This window comes from Amblyraja radiata, chromosome 21 (assembly GCF_010909765.2).
Source record: "Amblyraja radiata isolate CabotCenter1 chromosome 21, sAmbRad1.1.pri, whole genome shotgun sequence".
Lineage (NCBI taxonomy): Eukaryota > Metazoa > Chordata > Chondrichthyes > Rajiformes > Rajidae > Amblyraja > Amblyraja radiata.
In genome coordinates this window covers 13,001,226-13,022,036 of record NC_045976.1, presented here as the reverse complement: position 1 = coordinate 13,022,036, position 20,811 = coordinate 13,001,226, and the positions used below count along the sequence as shown (strand labels likewise).

General features: G+C 40.4%; 1 protein-coding gene across 2 annotated transcripts; it reads left to right on the top strand.

Annotated features, from left to right (window-relative positions):
* Positions 1-4,620: 4,620 nt before the first annotated feature.
* On the top strand, positions 4,621-20,597 carry LOC116985122 (troponin I, slow skeletal muscle-like). Of its 2 annotated transcripts, none has more exons than XM_033039582.1 (10): positions 4,621-4,711; positions 9,017-9,048; positions 10,828-10,834; positions 10,972-11,121; positions 15,049-15,090; positions 15,193-15,324; positions 17,728-17,817; positions 17,912-18,088; positions 20,119-20,213; positions 20,317-20,597. In XM_033039582.1, exons 2-10 carry the CDS (start codon positions 9,038-9,040, stop codon positions 20,318-20,320), a joined length of 708 nt encoding a protein of 235 aa, XP_032895473.1. In that variant the 5' UTR covers positions 4,621-4,711; positions 9,017-9,037; the 3' UTR covers positions 20,321-20,597. The 2 variants fall into 2 exon arrangements, with proteins under 2 accessions (XP_032895473.1, XP_032895474.1); XM_033039583.1 differs by adding an exon at positions 5,009-5,089 and having other exon boundaries at positions 4,697-4,711; positions 20,119-20,597.
* Positions 20,598-20,811: the final 214 nt, after the last annotated feature.

Genomic DNA, 20,811 nt, shown 5'->3' with positions numbered 1-20,811 from the left:
CTCTGAAAATGGCGAATAAGTGGAAAGGTGATCAGAAGGCCTGTTTCATTGGTCAAGGCATTTTGAATATAAAGTTGGGAATTTATTTTGTAACTCTATAAACCTGTAGCTAGGCCACATGTACAGTATGATATACAATCATCCCCATTACATGAAAGATGTGGAGGCTTTGGAGAGGATGTAGAAGAGATTCACAAGGATGTTGCCTGGATTAGAATGTTTGATCGGTAAAGAGAATTTGAACCAGTTTGGATTGTCTTCTCTGAAGCATCGGAGGTTGAGGGGAGACCTGATTTATAAAGTTTTGAATCGCATATACAGTATAGTGTAGACAGTCAGATTTTTTTTTCTAGGATGGAAACATCAAATATAAGAGGATACAAGTTTAAGGCAAGAGGAGGAAAGTTTAAAGGAAATGTGCAAGGCATGTTTTTTACACAGAGTGTGGTAGGTGCTTGGAACACATTGTCAGGGGAAGTGGAAGCAGGTAATGATAGCAATGTTTAAGAGGCATATAAACAGACAGGGACTAGGAGGTTCAGACAGGTATACAGTTTAAATTGACACTATGTTGGGCACAGACATTGCGGGTTGAAGGGCCTGTTCCTGTGCTGAACTATGTTCTGAAGAAGGGTTTCGGCCCGAAACGTTGCCTATTTCCTTCGCTCTATAGATGCTGCTGCACCCGCTGAGTTTCTCCAGCATTTTTGTGTACCTTCTTATGTTCTTTGTTTTATCACCTAAAGCAAGCACTGGAAAGGCAGGCTTGCATTTTAGTGTCATACAATAATATAAATATTTTTAAAACAATTTAAATCACTTTACTAGCTAACATACATGTAGGAAACTTTTGCAAGTTTGCTAATTCTTCACACATCACGCTGATATAATTGGCTGCCTGTTTAAGATGATTAAAATACTCGGCATTTTACAGTGAGCCAGTTCTCTTCACGCTGGGCAGAGTGCCCAGTGATCTAGATTTAGCTTCACAGGACAGAAATTTCAAAGTTAACAACAATGTCGGCACTGCAATGTGCCCTGTTCTCACTAGCACAAAGATAGTAGCTCCTAGAAGGAAGCCAAAGGTCACATTTGCAACAGCTGGTGCAGTTCAGGCATTTCGGATATTGCTGAAAGTTATTTCTCCGATGACCTTCATTTTTGCTGCTGGTGTATAAACCCATTGTATGTTTTACAGCATGCACCGTTACAAGTTCTTAGATAGAGTATGTGCCCTTAAAATGTTGCCCCATTGTGGCCACGTTTTCGGCAGCAAGGTTGGTGATTTAGTTCCATCATAAATCAAATATTCAAAGGAATCATATAACTTTAAGTCTGCTGGCATTGTACCGAATAGACAGACATCATTAAATACAGATTGCTGATATTAATATCTAATATAATACACAGGTATACACATATTCAGTAGCTAGAGGCCTCCACTCCCCACATCACCACAATTTAATGTTACTAATTTATTGTGTTTAGGTGCACAAGTGTCTGCTATTTAGACTGCTCTAAAGTTGTTAAGTCTAGATACTGAAGACTGAAGAATTGTTTAACTCAAAGATTTCCATGCAATCCAGTTACTCACAGACACATGTGCTTTGGTAGGTATTCCCTTTGGAGTCCAGCATGTTTGGAGGAATGAACAATTAATTCACGGACCAGAGAGGAGAAGGAGAGGTCTGGATTGCTTGTGACTTTCAAGGTGACTGGGGCCGTTATCTTATATAATTTGTGCTTCACCAAACTATAACTAGCGACGTAACTAACACTCTATTTCAAGGAGATGAGTACATTTAATCCTGTTTCGCCAGCCAACATCAGATGAAACCTGGCCCTAGCTCTGGCCAGGGCCCCAACAATGGCCAATGCTATGACAGATGGCATTATCTCTTCCATGGAAGTAAGGTCATTTGGCCATGTATTTCTTTCCTGGTTAGCTCCCTCTGCCACCAGTTATGTGCCACCTTTCCCTACAAGAAAGCTAGAGGTGTTTCAGTGTACTGTGTGCAAAAGTGATGTGCTTGTCACAACTGGATAGCTGGTGTTATGTGAAATCTTTGAGATACAGTTGCAAGTATTAATATAATGCTCGAACACCAAGTGCCAGATTTTACTCAAGATTTCAGCATTAGTTCATGTTCTAGGAGCAGAATTAATCCATTTGGTACATCAAGTCTACTCTGCCATTCAAACATGGCTCATATATTTCCCTCTCAAACCCATTCTCCTGCCTTCTCCCCATAACCCCCGACACCCTTACTAATCAAGAATCTGTCAACTTCCTCCTTAAAACTATCCATTGAGTTGGCTTCCACAGACGTCTGCGGCATTAAATTTCACAGATTCACCACCCTCGGACTAAAGAAATTCATTCTCATCTCCTTTCTAAAGGCATGTTATTTTATTCTGTGGCTATGGCCTCTGGTCCTGGAATCTCCCACTAGTGGAAACATCCTCCCCACATCCACTCTTTCCAGGCCTTTCATCTGCTGTTCCTTGTATCTCCTGTTAAAATAATGCCTAGTGTGTGGGGAAACTATGAATACTAGGTTTGAATTTTTCTTGATACACATTGTTGTAGGTCGTTGATGGGATTGCACACTGAGTTCTGTCAAATTGAACCGTGTGTGAGGCTGGAGGTGTTGATACTAAGGGGAGGTATTAGAAGATGAATTCATTGACATTACATCAGCTCCTAGGCCAGATCAGACTGGAGTTGCCCCATATCCCACTGCCATGTAGCTCTTGAGGCCTTTGCTCAAGTAACAGCATCTGTGCCCCTATCCAAGGGCAGCTCTGATAACCCCCAAATAAGTTGTAAAATCAGACTTTAGCATTATTTCTAAATGTCTCTAATTCATCACACTGGGGAAACAATGACAAAGAATGAATAGTTTCAAAAATTAAAAGTGTTTGTGAATAATAAATTAAAAACATAGTTATATAAGATCACCCCTCATCCTCCTGCGCTCCAAGGAATGGCGGACCAGCCTACTCAACTTCAGCCTATAGCTCAGGCCCTCTGGTCCTGGCAACATCCTCGTAAATCTTCTCTGTACTCTTTCCAGCTTGACAACATGTCTTTGGCGCTGTAGGGCAGCAAGTCTATCGCTGTGCCACTGTGCAGCCACAAATTGACTTCAATTATTGGCTGGCAACTATTAGCTTCCAATTATCCACGGACTTTCAGTGGGATTTTGTGCAGGGGCATCTGGAATAGCTACTGCTTATCACCTCCAGCGATCCAACCAGAGGCTTATTATCAGCAGTGTTAAGTCTGAACCAGCAAGTGACAGTTCAAAATGATGAACTTGATGGCAAATTATGCACAGAAAAAGAAATAGAGAGAAATGAAGATTAAAGACAAAATAATCAATAGAGAGAAATGAAGATTAAAGATGACATCATACTGCTTAATACAGTGGAAATATGCTATTGTCACAGTTTATGGAGAAGCAACACATTTTAAGCAGGATCCATCAGATTTAACTCCACATGCCCATTGTTATACTTTAACATAAGTAACAGAGATGTTCTTAATCTCAACAGCATCCAGACCATTATCTGTAGAAATACTGTATGTATTCTGCACTGTCTAAAAAGTTTTGCATTTTGCTCTTTAAATCCACAATATGCTGTAAGAAGCCAGAAATTAAGATTAAATCAAGTTTGCTGCATAGACAATTGAGATAAATACTCTAATTATAAGAAAAGGGATTTCAGATTCCTGTTACTAAATTTGAAAACAACGTCCTGCATACCTAGATTATCAGATAGTTAAGTAAAATCTCCTAATCCCTCGTAAAACAATCTGAATGTTATTAATACATATCTTTGTAACATGAATCCAATGCATTTAAACAACAAATGAATGTTGTTAATAACATTCATTGTTAGGATAAGGAATATTATCAATCAAAGTTTTTTTTACTTACGATTTAGGAGATTTTGAATTTACTGTGTCCTTTTTGTCTGCCAAAATGAAATATTTTCTTCAATTTCTCCAGAAATGTAATTAAGATAGAGATAAAAGCTCATATTTTTGAAATGCCTTTCATTTATATTCCAGATTCCATAAGTGTTTTACAGCTAAATAAATATGTTTGTAGTCAGTATTGTTCTGCACGCACTCTGTATCTGAAGTATCTAAATCATAGCAGTGATTTTGAGAATCATGATTTTATTTCCTCAGTGTATTACCAGCCTTAAATGAATTCATATATTTAGGCAACCACAGATCAGTTAACAGATATCAAAATGTGGTTTCCCGCATGAAGAATATTCAATAGCTTTTTATTGTATTTTGATACGTGATAATAATAAATCTAAGCCTTATTTTGTTTCAATGTGACAAAAATGACTGGAATTTCTGTATTTCAAATGCAAAACTGCACATGGTTTAATTTTGTTTCAAGTTCCTGTTTAAAACAAAAAAAAACATACATTTATACTGGTGATTTATAAATTGTAATAGATTGTCAGTACAAAGATAGCAAAGCGTTTTCTGAGTCTGAGTGAGGATTGGGTGTCAGTTGTTGAATGACAGCTAAAAATACACTGTGACATCCTTCCACATGTTACTGCTAAATTTATTATCCAATCGGTTAATGGTTCCATTTGTTTTTTTATGATAAAAACTAGCATGTGCCCTTTCACTCTTAGCTTTGTATCCCAACTAAGAGAAGTCTAAGTCCTAAGGAAGGTAAGAATGTTTCCAACATTTCTTACAAGTGAAAATTGAGTTAATAATAAACAAATCTGTGTATTTAATGCAAATGAAAGCTTTGTGATGTTAACTATCCTTCCCAGAGTTTCACAGTGGTTATTGGATAATTACAGATTATTGCTGTCAGTTAAGTACATTTTGTAGCAATACTTCAAATTGATACAATTATGTACATTAGTTATTTAAAGTAGAACATATTCATGAATCAAGACCTGAAGAGGACATTGTCATTTGCATTGATGAACAATTAAATTCTTACTTGCTTACTTGCAGCTTTACAGCCACACTAATCATAACTAAAGAATGTCATATTGGAAGGAAATAATTTAGTGCAATGCAGCCCAATTGAATCTTGTAAATAAAATACATTAATTATTACAGGAGAATTAAGTACCCTGTATCAGCAGCTGAAAAAATTGGTGTTCAGGAAAAGTATAACGGAACACAGTGACAATTAGTGTGTTAGTAATTCATTGTTAAACAATAAGTATTAACTGGTTGCTCCGGCAAAATATTGACTGATAGACTAAGGTAAAAAAGTAGATGTATTAAGTGACTGCAAAGATAGATATGAACAGACAGCATCCAAACTAACATTAAAAACATTATCTAATCTGCAGTTCCAGGAGTTTTACAAATCTGACGCAAACAGTCCTATTTTGTTATGTATTTTGTATTTGCAAAGTGTACTATTAACATATCTGTGCCATGGAGTTTTGAAAATGATATATTATAGCATTAGTATGCTTAAATTCTGCTCTAAATATCAAGGGATGTGTAACGGAATATGGGTTCAATTTTTTCTTGCGGTCAAACACTGAAAAGTACGGACGGGTCAATTTTGCCATAGAGATTGGAGATGCACGATGTGGCATAACTGCACATTTTTGGTTAATACACTGACCTCAGTACGTCAATCCAGTATATAGATGAGTTACGTAGTCAGCAAGATCCCAGTCCAAACTGAACAAACTGATTTTAGCTGGGACAGTGCTAGCAGACAACATATTTAGCCACAAGGTCCATGGATAAAGTAAGCTGTTGCCCTTCAAAGTTGTCCTTCTGGATTTCTATGCAGTGACCTCCATTGGAATGCTATGGATGTCAGTCACAACAGCAAAGGGCTCGGTCTGTAACGGTGCATATTTACAGATAGCCTAATAAGGGTAGTGGTATCTGTCGAAGCTCATGCCTGACAAATGACTATTACAATGAACAAAGGGAACCTTTGTACTGAGGGGGAAGAATAAAATGAAGGATAAAATTCATGCAAATAAAATATAACATTAAATTAAAGTATCACTTTAATTTGAGGGAGTGAGTTGTTGAACCATTGGATGAGGAAGTTCTTTTGTAGTGAATTATCCCACCTCAGTTAAGCCAGAAGTTGTGAGATTGTGGTTAGCATGAGTGCTCTGCATCCCGTCGTTAGCCTATTACCTTTGCTGGAACAGTCAAAGACAGCTACTCTGGTTTGGAATCTTATGGCTAAGGCTCATGTATAGTTAGAAACAAGAAACTGCAGATGCTGATTTACAAAGTGCTGTAGTAACTCTGGGTGAGCAAATGTGGAGAGGTGACGTTTTGGGTTGGGACCCTTCGTCAAATTTAGAGAGCAACTGGGAGAGAAGAGGCAGGATAAAGCAGCAGATAATAGATGGACATCGGCGAGGATGGGTTTTGCTAGACAGATAGTTGGAACAAAGACTAGAGATTAAAACAGAAGGTGTGAGAGGATTGAAGAGTTGCAAATTGTGAAGCCAGAGGAAGGAATGTTATAGAAGGGGAGGGAGACATAGGCAGTTTCTACTGGGTGTGATATTAGTGAATTGAGCATTAGATTTGACTTGAGTCTTGATTCCCTACTTACACATTACAACACAGAAGGACATTTGGCTGGTCAGACCCATACTTTAGCCAAGAAAAGAATCCCATTATCCTCACCCCTTCATTACTTCTCCATAAACCCTGCAATGTATTCCTTCTCACATACCCATTGCCTTGCCTTCAATGCTTTTGCACCTTCTTACCCGAGGTAATTTACAGTGGCTAATTCACCTGCTAGCTCACCTTTGGGATGCGAGAAGAAACTGGAGAATCTTACACAACCCCATGCATTCATCGAGAAATTTCTGCAAACTCCATGCAGACAACACCCAAGCTGGGAGGCAGGAGTTATCATTAGTGCTCCACCATGCCAAAGACTACAGGGCAGTGCTTTAGGTGAGAGAGGCACCGTTTAAAGGAGATGTGCAGGCATGTTTTTCTACATTGAGGGTGGTGGGAGCCTGGAACGCGCTGCCAGGGGTGGTGGTGGAGGCAGGTATGAGAGTGGCATTTAAGTGGCTTGTAGGGAATGGAGGGATGTAGATCATGTACGGACAGGAAATTAGTATATCTCAGCATCATGTTCGGCATAGACATTATGGGCCGAACGTCCTGTTCCCGTGCTGTACTGGTCTGATCTATGCCATTCTTCAGCACTGAAGATAATTGCCTTCCAATTAAATACAAATATAAATATTCCATTCTGCATTTGGGCCCAACAACAGATTGAAGCCTGCTCACAGAAACCAAGGCAGCAATTTTTCTAAAATAGTTTGGTTTAGCTTAGCGGAAACAGGCCCTTCATCCTTACTGACCAGCGATCACCGCACATTGACACTATCTTACACACTAGGGACAATTTACATTTATACCAACCCAATTAACCTACAAACCTGTACGTTTTTGGAGTGTGGGAGGATCTTAGAGAAAACCCACGCAGGTCACAGGGAGAATGAAAAAGCTTCGTACAGACAGTATCTGTAGTCAGGATTGAACCCGGCGCAGTAAGGCAGCAACTCTAACGTTGTGCGGCAGATATGTATATTTGACCCATATGTTTGCCACTTTCAATCTTTCCACACTCATATCCCCGCGGTCTTTTTCATAACCTTCCCCCATCATCCTCTGCCCTCCCACCCCCAGCAACTGGGATTGTTTGATTTTAGTTCCCCCTCATTTCCACCCACCAATCATTTTCTTGGCTAACTCATTCCTCTTTACCTCTCACATAGCCCTTGATAATTTCCCTGCCGTTGACTCTATTATAAATCGTTGCCCTCCTGATAATATTGACTATAATATTGCTGAAAGATCTACCACATCTACCGGAGTGGCTCATTGCAGAGTGAGCTCCACTAGAAGATGCATTTTCAGTAATATAATAGTGCCTCAGCTCTGTAGTGGGGACATTGCACTGGATTATGTGCTCTAGCGGTGTTTCTCAGTGATGTTACATATTGCTACGACTTAGAAGATTTGTGAGGATGTTGCCAGGACTAGAGGGTCTGAGCTATAGGGAGAGGTTGAGTAGTCTGGGTCTCTATTTCTTGGAGCACAGGAGAATGAGGGGTGATCTTCTCGAGGTGTATAAAATCATGAGAGGAATAAATGGGGTAGATGCACAGAATCTCGTGTCCAGAGTAGGGTAATCAAGGACCAGGTTCAAGGTGAAGGAGAAATGATTTAATAGGAATTTGAGGAATAACTTTTTCACACAAAAGGTGGTGGGTGTATGGAACAAGCTTCCGAATGAAGTAGTTGAGGCTGGGACTAACCCAACGTTTAAGAAACAGTTAGGCAGGTACATGGATAGGACAAGTTTGGAGGGATATGGACCAAACATAGGCTGGTGGGACTGGTGTAGCTGGGACATGTTGGCCGGTGTGGGCAAGTTGGGACGAAGGGCCTATTTCCACACTATATCACTCTATGACTCTGACTCCATGACATAAGTTCGAATGATGAAGAGCAGCTTCTTCCCTGCAACCATAGGCTATTAAACACCACAATCCCCAAAGATAACATAGAACTATTGTGAATGGGTGTTCGATGGACAGTGTGGACTTGTTGGGCCGAAGGGCCTGTTTCCATGCTGTATCTATGGAATAAGCCAAACTAACGGCACACTTTAGGTGGAAGAAAGAATAATGACAAGCAAGCGCGAAAAAAAGTTCTGTGTTTGATGGAAGTGAAAAATCAGTGCGGACAGCTGTGCATATAAACACATAAAACAAAGCATGACATGAAATAATTCAAGTGAAGGATGACACTGATTAGGAAACATGGATTGACGAGGAACGTTTTACATAGACATACAGGGACTGGAAACCTGATCATTATTACTCACTAAAGTGCTAAAATCTCTTTGCAAAGATTTGTCTTTTCAGATCATAGCAGTCTGAAATGGAAAGGTAGACTTCAACAGTGAACTAACGTCTCTCTTTCCTGTTCCAGGTTTAAAGACGTAACTTCAAAATGTCTGACCAGTAAGTAACATTTTTCTCAAATTCTGAAATTCAATTTGTTTCTTATTTTGTTATCTGGAGATCAAGAATTAAAATATTACAATTCAGCTCCATTGTCTGTGCTCTTTGCATAAAGCATCTTTCTTTCTTCCCCTTTGTTCATAGAACATAGAACAGCATAGCACAGAAACAGGATCTTCGGCCTACAATGTCCATGCCAAACATGATGCCGTTAAACTAATCTCCTCTGCCTGCTTGTGATCCGTATCCCAACATTCCCTGCTCATCTGTGTGCCTATCTGAATGCCTCTTAAATGCCTCTATTATATCTACTTCCACCGCACTCCTAGCAGCGCGTTCCAGATACTAACCCCACTGTGTAAAGAAAACTTGCCTGCACATCTCCTTTAAACGTTACCCCAATCAACGTAAAGCTCTGCCCTCTGGTCCCTTGACATTTCCACCCAGGGGAAAAAGATCCTGACTGCCTACCCCATCTATGCCTCTCATAATGTTGTATATTTCAATCAGGTCTCCCCTCAACCCATTGTTCTAGAGAAAACAAGCAAGTTTATTCATTTTTTAAGCCAGAAGTAGTACTGCCACAATATACATGACTATGTTTAGATTTTATGAGATAATTGAGACAAGCTTCTTCCATTGTTTAGTGTCATTTTTTACAGAGCTGACAGAGAAATATCACAAAAGAAGCGCACGTCTGCAGTTCTTTATTGTACAATATTGTGATGCAACTCCATCAACTCGCTTGTGGTGCAAGCACAGGAAGTGCTTGGAGTTGGGTATTGGAGTTGTATAACAACTGCCCTTAATCAGTGACGTTTGTTTTGTAAAATGATGATTTGGGGCATAATATCTCTTTTCACATCTTGGTGTTTGAAGAACTAAAGCACAAGGCACATTGGTGAAGATAGGGACACAAAAAAAAGATTTGATTTGTTAACTTTCATGAAGAACTGCAGGTCACCAGGACTCTGACCTAGATTTTGGGGACTTTGATGAGTCTTCCTCTCAGTACCAGTACAACACGGTACCAGAACACATTAAACATATTAGAGATGTGTAAAGCACAATGGACTGTTTAGTTTAGTTTCGAGATACAGTGCGAAAACAGGCTCTTCGGCCCACCGAGTCCGCGCCCACCAGCGATCCCCGCACACTAACACTATCCTACACACACTAGGGACAATTTACAATTTTACCAAGCCAATTAGCCTACAAGCCAGTACATTTTTGGAGAGTGGGAGGAAACCGAAGATCCATGCAGGCAGCATTCATAGTCAGGATCAAACCCGGGTCTCTGGCAGTGTAAGGCAACAACTCTACCACTGTGCCACCGTGACTGGCCCCAGTCACTGCTCCCCTATGCATGAACTGCTGCAATTTCACCATGTCCTGAAAGTTGTAGCCTTAGTGGCTTTTATTTTATTTTAAGATTGTCATCTCATGCAGCTAAGACTGACGTCTGTAAGAACAATGGCAGTGAAAAAGGCAACTTGCAAAAGAGTAAGAACGATGACCAAACATTGTCAATAATCTGACGCACCTTGAAAGCTATGTGACATTTGATAACTGGTAAAAGTATGGCCAATTCATATACTGGTGAACAGTAAAATAAAGTTATAAACACACATGCGAGAGAATAGGATTGCATTTATATTTGTAATAATTTAGAATACGACTGTACTATATATTTGGAATGCTACCCTTGTGATGCTTTCTCTAACACTCTTATTTCTCTCTCTTTCTCTCTCTATTCCTTTCCCTCTCCCTTTCTTTCAGGGAAGAGGTAAGATATATTAATAGAGCTGGAGTTAATCTCCACAGCAGTTGTACATTTAATTATCCACATTTTGTAGCTTAATATTTCCACACGAGTCACTTATGACAGTTTACCTGCTCAATAGTTCTTTGATATTTCAACAGTATGAAGAGGAAGTCATTGAGGAGAAGGAAGAGATTGAAGAAGTTGATGAGCCTGAGCCTGAACCTGAGCCCGAACCAGAGCCACCAAAACCAGCCCCTCCTAAACATGTTGCCCCTCTCTCAAGGCCTCATCATGAGGTTATTCCTAAAGTAAGTATTCAATTTCCACATCTCCTCCATACTATTACTTATCATAGGATATCGAACAGTACAGCACAGAAACAGGCCCTTTGGACCACAATGTTTTAGTTTAGTTTAGAGATACAGCGTGGAAATAGGCCCTATGGCCCACCTAGTCCACACCGACCAGCGATCCCCGCACATTAACACTATCCTACACACACTAGGGACAATTTACATTTGTACCAAGCCAATCAACCTTCTGTATGTCTTTGGAATGTGAGGAGGAAACTGATCTTGGAGAAAACCCACACGGCCACAGGGAGAACGTAGAAACTCCATACAGATGGTACCCATAGCCAGGATCGAACCCAGGTCTCTGGCAATGTAAGCACTGTGAGGCAGCAATTCTACCGTTGTGCCACCTGTGTGCCAAACGTGATGCCAAGACCATCACTTATCTGCCTGCACATAACCCATATTCATCCAATCCCTACGTAGCCACGTGCAGATCAAAAATAATCTTCAATGCCACTATGGTATCTACGTTAGCCACCATTCCCGGCAGCACGTTCCAGGCACTCACCTCCCTCTGCATAAACAAAACTTGCCTCACACATTTCCTTCAAAACTTTGCCCCTCTTACCTTAAAGCTAAGCCCTCTAGTCTTTGACATTTCCATCCTGGGAAAAAGGCCTATCTATGCCTCTCAAAAATACATATACTTATAGCAGGTTTCTCTTCAACCTCTGGCAATCTAGAGAAAGTAATCCAAGTCTGTCCAACATCTTCCTTTAGCTACTACCTCCTAATCAATAATCATTCTAGTAAACCTCCTCTGCACCCTTTCCAATGCCTACACATGCTTCTTGCAGTGACCAGAACTGCACGCTATACTCGAAATGCGTCCAAACCAAAGTTCTATAAAGATGCATCATGACTTCCTGACTCTACTACGCAATGCTCTGACCAATGAAGCAAGCATGCCATAAGCCTTCTTTACCAATTCTATCTATTTATCTTACCACTTTCAGGGAGTTATGTACTTGAATCCCATAATTCCTCTTTACGGTCAATATTGTTAAAGGTCTTGGCATTAATTGTATATTTTAGTGGATGTAAATATTTAGCAGCTATTTGTAAAATCTCTAAATTGCAATAAAAATTCTGAAGAACAATTATTATTACATCCACTCCTGTCTCGGGATTATAAACGATACTGTGTAGGAAGGAATTGCAGATGCTGGTTTGAATGGAAGATGGGCACAAAATGCTGGTGTAACTCAGTGGAACAGGCAGCATCTTTGGAGAGAAGGAATGGGTGACGTTTCGGGTCGAGACCCTTCTTCAGACTCACAAACTACAAGCTTTATTACAGTCTGCACGTTAAAGTTGTGATTGAAACAATCTTTCCTCCCACTGATAGGGGTATTGGCATGCACTTTGTGCACAGTACCACAATGGTACCAAGAAGAATCAGTTGAAGCTTTTCCACCAATGCTTCATCACAGGAAATATTGTTAAATCGAAGGTTAAGTTTAGAAACAGGAAATGGTGATATGTTTTAACAATTTATTCATACGTATCATGGAATGTTTTCAAGTAGGAACAAAGATAGGTGCTCTCGATAAAAGCACAATCTGAGTCTCTTACCCAGAGTAGGGGAATCGAGGACCAGAGGCCATAGGCTTAAGGGTGATGGAGGAACGATTTGATAGGAACCCGAGGGGTAAATTTTACACAAAGAATGGTGGGTGTATGGAACGAGCTGCCAGAGGAGGTAGGTGAGGCAGGTACTATAGCAACATTTAAGAAACATCTAGACAGGTACATGGACAGGATAGGTTTAGAGGGATATGTGCCGCAGGCAGGTGGGACTAGAGTAGATGAGGCATATTGGTTGGTGTGGGCAAGTTGGGCTGATGGGCCTGTTTCCATGCTGTTTGATGCTATGACTGTATATGGGCTTAGTTGATGTGGAGCTCATGGGCTTTGACTAACTGGTGGGCAGGGAGTTGGGGGAGAGGGTTGCAGCAGTCAGTTCTGTGGGAAAGGCGACCAAAGAATAATACAGTAGGTGAATATACCACTTGCCTTATTGGGAACTCGATCTGTTCCTGCATTGTCAATCCTTGTGCTCACTCATCATTGTGTCTGGAATGCCTAGCAATGGTTGCTCCCTGGACAACTGATCTCATTTCCTTCACAGTGCCCTGAAAGAAACGTTAACAAGGAATAATATTATCCCATGCATGATTGACACAGAGATCACGCAAGCACGCAAGGGTGAATTGTATCTGGATTCGCCCGGTTACATTTTCTGAGGTGGAAATAATTGCACCCCAGAGAAGATTGGTTTTCAGATGCATTGCATGTTTAAACAAAACAGCTGCAATTTGGAATTTTTTAGGCTACATTTTTGGTGACGCATTTGTCCAGCTCATAACAATGTCATTTAAAAAATGCAAGAGAATACTTTTCTGCAAATAGTGGTTAGCGTGTGTCACAGTACCATAATGGTCAAGTTAGGAAAAATAACACAGCTGCAAATCAGTGAATACTTGACAAATACATAAAGTGTGGAGTAACTCAGCGGGTCAGGCACCATTCCTGGAGAACATGGATCGGGGATGTTTCAGGTTGGGACCCTGATTGAGAGCAGCAGGAATCACAGAGGCGGCACAATGAGAGAGGGCCTCTCAGAACTCCTGTCAGAGAGAGGAGGAGAACTTCTTTAAGGTGGGCATACCTTGAAGAGATTTTGCAGTGGAGCAGTCAAAATGTTGATACAAGGAACTGGAGATGCTGTTCTACAATAAAAGACACAAAGTACTGGAGTAAGTCAGTGGGTCAGACAGAATCCCTGGAGAACATGGAGAGGTGACATTTCAGGTCGAGACCCTTCTTCAGACTGATCACCTATCAATGTCACCTATCCAGAGATGCTGCACGACTGACTTTTGTCTTTTTTTTTGGAGACCAGCATTTACAGTTCCTTGCTCCTATATTCTGAATAAATATATGATGTGAAGAAAAGAAGATAAGGTTATACTGAATGGCAAAAATGAAGAGGACTGGTAGAAAGTTCATAAAGGGCTGAATGGCCTTTTTTAAAAATAAATTTCAAATTTTGGATTTTTATACTAATACATTATATCACATCATTAGAAAGTGTAGCATGTGGTATATATGAGTGATTTTATGTTCACAATAGAACTACGTTGTTTTATTTTGTTCTGATATAAACAAATTGTCTAATACGATATTCTTAGCTGAAGGAAGTGCTAGTTCAAGAATTAGCACTGTTTGAAAGATCTATTTATGTTTCCATTGGCTGCTTGTTCAAATGTACCTATCCAATAATAGAAAGGCTAGATGCACAGTCTTTTATCCAGAGTAGGGGAATTTAAGAACCAGAGGGCAGAGAAGGGAAAGATTTAATATGAACCAGAGGAGCAATGTTTTCACATATGGATATATGGAATTATACAATAGAACAACGTAGTTCTATTGTGAACATAAATTCACTCATATACACCAAATGCTGCACTTTCTAATGATGTGATATAATGTATTAGTATAAAAATCCAGAATTTGACATTTATTTAAAAAAAGGCCATTCAGCCCTTTATGAACTTTCTCTCAGTCCATATATATGGAATGAGTTACCAGAGGAGGTAGTTGAGGCAGGTACTATAACAACACTTAAAAGACATTTGGGCAAGTACATGGATAGGAAATACGTAGAGGAATATGGGCCAAATGCAGGCAGGTGGGACAAGTTTAGGTGGTAGGACATCTTGGTCGTCATGGGGAGGTTGGGCCAAAGGGCCTCTTTCCATGCTGTATGTCTCTATGACAATAATAATAATAATAATAATAATAATAATAATAATAATAATAATAATAATAATAATAATAATAATATTGACATTTTGTTTTTATTGTCAATCACAGAAAAGCAGTAAGATCTCGGCATCTCGCAAACTCCACCTGAAGGTGAGGTCACTTCTTTCGTTTCCTGGTCTATGATTGAGATGACATTTTGTAAGGTTAGTCTAGCACTATAGTTACAATGTGACATTAACAATCCTTGTGCAGATACTAATGCTTTCCAGAGCCAAGGAAGATCTGGAAAGAGAAATCGATGAACGGTATGAGGAGAAGGAAAAGTTCCTGGTAGAACGAGTGCCTCCTCTCAACTTCAGCAGCCTCTCCCTCACAGACCTGCAGGTAAGGACATTTTACATTGTTGTACCAATTAGGGCAGGAACATGTAACATCAACATTATCATTAAAATGCAATGAACAATTAAAAGTTTATAGATTTGCCAGAAATATTTAAATGATCAAGTATTTCAGGCATAGAACATAGAACAGTACAGCACAGGAACAGGCCCTTCGGCCCACAATGTCCGTGACAAACACAATGCCAAGTTAAACTAATCTACTCTGCCTGCACGTGATCCATATTCCTCCATTCCCTGCACATACATGTGTCAACTTGAAAGCCTCTTACAAGTCACTCTCGTATCTGCTTCCACTACCAACCCAGGCAAAGTGTTCCAGACACCCACTACTCTCTGTAAAAAAAAACTTGTCCCGCACATCTCCTTTAAACATTGCCCCTCTCACCTTGAAGATATGCTCTCTAGTCTTTCACATTTCCACCATGGGAAAAATGGTTGTGACTCACTATGCCTCCTGTAATTTTATATACTTCTATCAGGTCTTGCCTCAACCTTTGGCGTTCAAGAGAAAACAATCCAAATCTCAATGGACAACCTCCCCTGATGCAAAGAGCAGGGAAGATGTGAGCTGCCCACGAGGTTCCTTCAATGGAAGGCCCAGCCCACATCAATGTCATCTTAACAGCCAAGAAAATAGTCTGGCTTTAACTCTCTTAATATTAGTATTCCATGTTCTGTCAAACTGACGATTAGCTTAGGAACGGAATGAGTACATGGATCGTAAATGAAGAGGGTTGTCAAGAGCAGTAACATATATTTTTTACATGGTGCACTCTCTCCATATAGTCCAGGAAATTTTCCAAACATTCTTGACTGGACATTCACCCTATCTTACAGTCGGCAATGGGTTCTCCACTTAAGAGAATACCAGTCGTAATCATGCAAAATGCAAAGCGCTGGAGGAACTCAGTGTGTCAGGCAGCATCTGTGGACGGAATGGACAGGTGATGTTTTAGGATGGACCCTTCTTCATATTGAGAGACAGTCGTTCATGTTTTGCTCAAGATTCCAACATCTGCATTTTCTTGTAATCAAGCAAAACTACCCTGATATTCGGACAACAACACCGCTCCCGAATAAATCGCTCGTGCTGTTTGTTTCCCCAAGGTCACCCGATTTAAATGGCTGCGGGGAAGAAAAAAACAGCAAATACACAGCTCGAATATTTCTTTCATTAACTTAACATTTCATTATATTTCAGAAAGAGAAAACTCTACTTTTCTTAAGATCATAAGAGATAGAAGAATCACGCCATTCGGCCCTCAAGTCTACTCGACCATTTGATCACAGCTGTTCTTTTTTTCCTCTTTACCCCATTTTCTTGCCTTCTCCCCATAACCTTTCATGGCATATTGGTGGAAACATAAATGGTATTTTTATTGGATTAGAGTATCACCTATTTGGTTATTACTTCATTAAGTGTTTCAATGAAAAAGTTGGATTAATATAATTTGCTGAGTGTCTTCAAGATTATGAAGGGTGATGAGAAGCCAAATAATGATGGTTTGTTTTTCGGCTGGTAAAAATGGGCACAATTTATGCTCATCTTAAAAAGCAACAAAATCTGATCTTTGAAATACTTCCTAGCTGCAGGGGTAATTAAAAAATTAGATTAGTAGGATCGGTTAGAATATCGATCTATTATTAATGAATGAGGCAAGTTCTCTCAGAAATGTTATATAGAACATGGGACAGCACAGCTCCCGAGCTGGCCCTTTCACCCATAATATTTGTGCCGAACATAATGCCAATTTAAACTTATTTCATCTGCCTGATCAAAAAGCCACTTAAGCATAACTCTCATATCTCCCTCCACTATCACCCCAGGCAATGCCTTCTAGGCCCCACCATTTTGTGTAAAAATAATTGCCCCGCACATCTCCATTCAACTTTCCCCCTCTCACCTTATAGCTATATGCCCTCTAGTGTTGAACATTTCCACCCTGAGAAAAAGGTTCTGATTGTCTACTCTATCTATGCCTCTCGTCATTTTATATACCTCGATCAGGTCTCCCCTCAACCTCTCCCTCGTTGCTGAAACCCTCTAATCCAGGCATCAATTCGGTAAACTCTCTCCAAAGCCTCCACATCTTTCCTGTAATGAGGCAAATAGAACAGCACACAATACTCCAAATGCGGCCTAACTAAAGTCTTATAGAGCTGCATCATGGCTTCCTAACTCTTATACTCAATGTCCCTAGCAATGGTTAAACATACCATATGCCTTCTTTACCACATTGATACATTAACGATATTGAAGAATATTTAAAACAATCTGAAAGGGATTATAGCTCGACTGATAAAGATAATGGGAAGAAATAATGATAGTGGGATTAAATTGGATGGCTAATGTGGAAATATTCACCATCATTTATTATTGTTACAGAATTTGTGCGCAGAACTCCATCAAAAAGTTGAGATTGTTGATGAAGAAAGGTACGACATTGAGTTTAAAGCTAGCAAGAACAGCTACGAGGTACGTTGCCAATTCGATGCTTCAACCTGTGTCTTCACCTGCATACCGCAACTGCATCACCTTTACCTTTTCACACCTGATTTTCTGCTAACAGATTCAAGATCTGTCCCTGAAAATTCTTGATCTTCGAGGGAAGTTCAAGCGACCTCCCTTGCGTAGGGTCCGCGTCTCCGCTGATGCCATGTTGCGTGCTTTGTTGGGATCCAAGCACAAGGTGTCGATGGACCTAAGAGCCAACCTGAAGTCGGTCAAAAAGGATGATACAGAAAAGGTAATGTGGCTTCAGGGACAACTCTGGATCGATGGTGACTACACCAACACGTGGTAGGGTGAACTCACGTGAAAAGGTTTATTTATAGTGAAGGACGATAGTGACGAGAAGGTCTCAGTCTGCTTGGGGGTGCGGTCCCTTGTCAACTGTAGGCAAACTAGGAGGTTCTGGCCCACTCAGGCTTGGCCCAGCAGCTCAGTCTTGGCCTCAAAGAGGTTGCAGTGGCTTCTCCTCTTGACTGGCTTAGAAACATAGAAAAATAGATGCAGGAGTAGGCCATTCGCCCATTCGAGCCAGCACCGCCATTCAATATGATCATGGCTGATCATCTAAAATCAGTACCCCATTCCTGCTTTTCCCCCCATATTTCTTGATTCCATTAACCCTGAGAGCTAAATCTAACTCTCTCTTCAAAACATCCAGTGAATTGGCCTCCACTGCCTAGGCAGAGAATTCCACAGATTCACAACTCTCTGGGTGAAAAAGGGTTTCCTCATCTCAGTCCTAAATGGTTTACCCCTTATTCTTAAACTGTGACCCCTGGTTCTGGACTCCCCCAACATCAGGAACATTTTTCCTGCATCTCGCCTGTCCAATCCTTTAAGAATTTTATATGTTTCTATAAGAATCCCTCTCATCCTTCTAAATTCCAATGATTACAAGCCCAGTCGACCCATTCTTTCATCATATGTCAGTCCCGCCATCCCGGGAAATACCGTGGTGAACCTACGCTGCACTCCCTCAATAGGAGACCAAAATTGCACACAATACTCAAGGTGCGGTCTCACCAGGGCCCTGTACAACAGCAGTAGGACCTCCTTGCTCCTAGACTCAAATCCTCGCGCAATGAAGGTGAAGGGTGACCAGGTGTAAATGGGTAATTCCAATCACTGCTAATATAGACACAAAATGCTGGAGTAACTCCGCAGGGCGGGCAGCATTTCTGGAGAGAAGGAATGGGTGATGTTTCAGGTCGAGACCCTTCCTCAGACCAATTACTGCTAATTGGATGTAATTGTTGCTCCTCTGTCGTGGCCTCAGTTCTGCCAGAGCGCTCTCCATGGTGCCGGCTGATCACCGGAGGCCAGGCATTGTCCACTGTGCTGGCCTTCAGCTCCTCCTGGGCCTGTCTGCTGTTAACGGGGAACAGAGCAGTACGCAAGTGAGGAGCACGGTCACAGTAATAAATAAACAGCAGCTCTGTGTGTTCTTATTTTGGGATTTAATTCTGTTTATCATCTGCTTTAATGTTCATATTCAAATATATTCAGATGTGGAAACATTCTTCACTCTTAGTTATTCATCAGGTATAGAAATACCATTCATATTAATGGCAAGCAGAGGTTCAATGAATACATTTATCACTGTTGAAACATCCTTTTGTAATTCTTATGTCTTTTACAATGTTTAAACAAACAAGCAATCCCACGGAATTCACTCTCACTGACAAAGAGTCCTAAGTAACCTAAAATTTTCGCCAGATTTAAAATAGATCAGACTTGCAGGCTGGATTTTGTCACCAATCATCTTTTGTATCAGGCCATACAGCTCCAAACACCCAGTAAGATTTTAGAGAGCTTTAATGGTCTCATTCGATGGTAGTTGGTTCATTACCCAAAACTAATGGGACTGGATAACTGGTATCATAGGTGTTCAATTTACATGGGGAGGGGAGGTTTAGTTTATTTTAGTTTAGTTTATTGTCTTCTGGATCAAGGTACAGCAAAAAAAAAATTTGTGTTGTGTGCTAATCAGTCAGCAGAAAGACAATATATGATTGCAATCGAGCCATCCACAGGGTGCAGATACACGATAAAGGAAATAATGTTTAGTGCAGGATAAAGATAAAGGGCCAAATGCAAGCAAACGGGACTAGTTTATCTGGGACATCATGGATGAGTTGGGTGAAAGGGAATTTTAATCCTACCCCACATCAACAATTACAGCCCTGAACAGATTATCTCTGTGTTTAAAGATTTTCTTCAGCATGATTGTAAACACCTTCCGTTTGTTCTAAACTTGCACAACAGGATCGGAATGCTGAAGTCAGTGACTGGCGTAAGAATGTGGCAGCCAAGTCGGGAATGGAGGGCAGGAAGAAGATGTTTGATGCTTCCAGCACCCAGTGAGTGATGCACCCAATCTGAAGCATCATGGCTACCAATTCCACTTCGCAAATATAATGTTATTTTGACGAGGATATTTATTCATGTTTTGCTTTACTGTAGGTAATCCACATGGGGAATATTGCACGATTTATGAAAACAATAACCAGTAGCATTACTCGTAATCCAGTCGTCTTTTTGGTTTATGAATTTTCACACATGGTAAAGTATTTTAATGAATGGTTTTCTCATTCTCAACCACCCGACTGAGTTTCAGGAGCAATATTAAACTTCTTGCCGTTTTGGAGATTATAAGTAGGAACACATACCTTGGACAAGATACAATTAAAATGACTTGCTATCCTGTAACTAGAAATAAGCAGTAAAATAATTGCTTCCAACTGGGTTTTGTCATTGTCTCATTTTCATTTATGGACTTATAATTTCTGAATCTGCTGTCAGTCAATTGCACTAAGCACTCCAATGTTGTTTTGAATGGACTTTAGGCACTTTACAGGGTCCAGGCTGGGGCATGATCTGGAGATATGGTCAAATCCCACAAATTAATTTTACGAATATGAAATTAAAAACCTATCTCGTAGAAGATTGAGGGGGGGA

Coding starts and splice junctions, on each gene's coding strand:
- LOC116985122 (XM_033039582.1), top strand. Junction 11,122..15,048: donor ATCATGAGGTTATTCCTAAA/GTAAGTATTCAA, acceptor TGTCAATCACAG/AAAAGCAGTAAGATCTCGGC. Junction 18,089..20,118: donor AAAAGGATGATACAGAAAAG/GTAATGTGGCTT, acceptor CTTGCACAACAG/GATCGGAATGCTGAAGTCAG.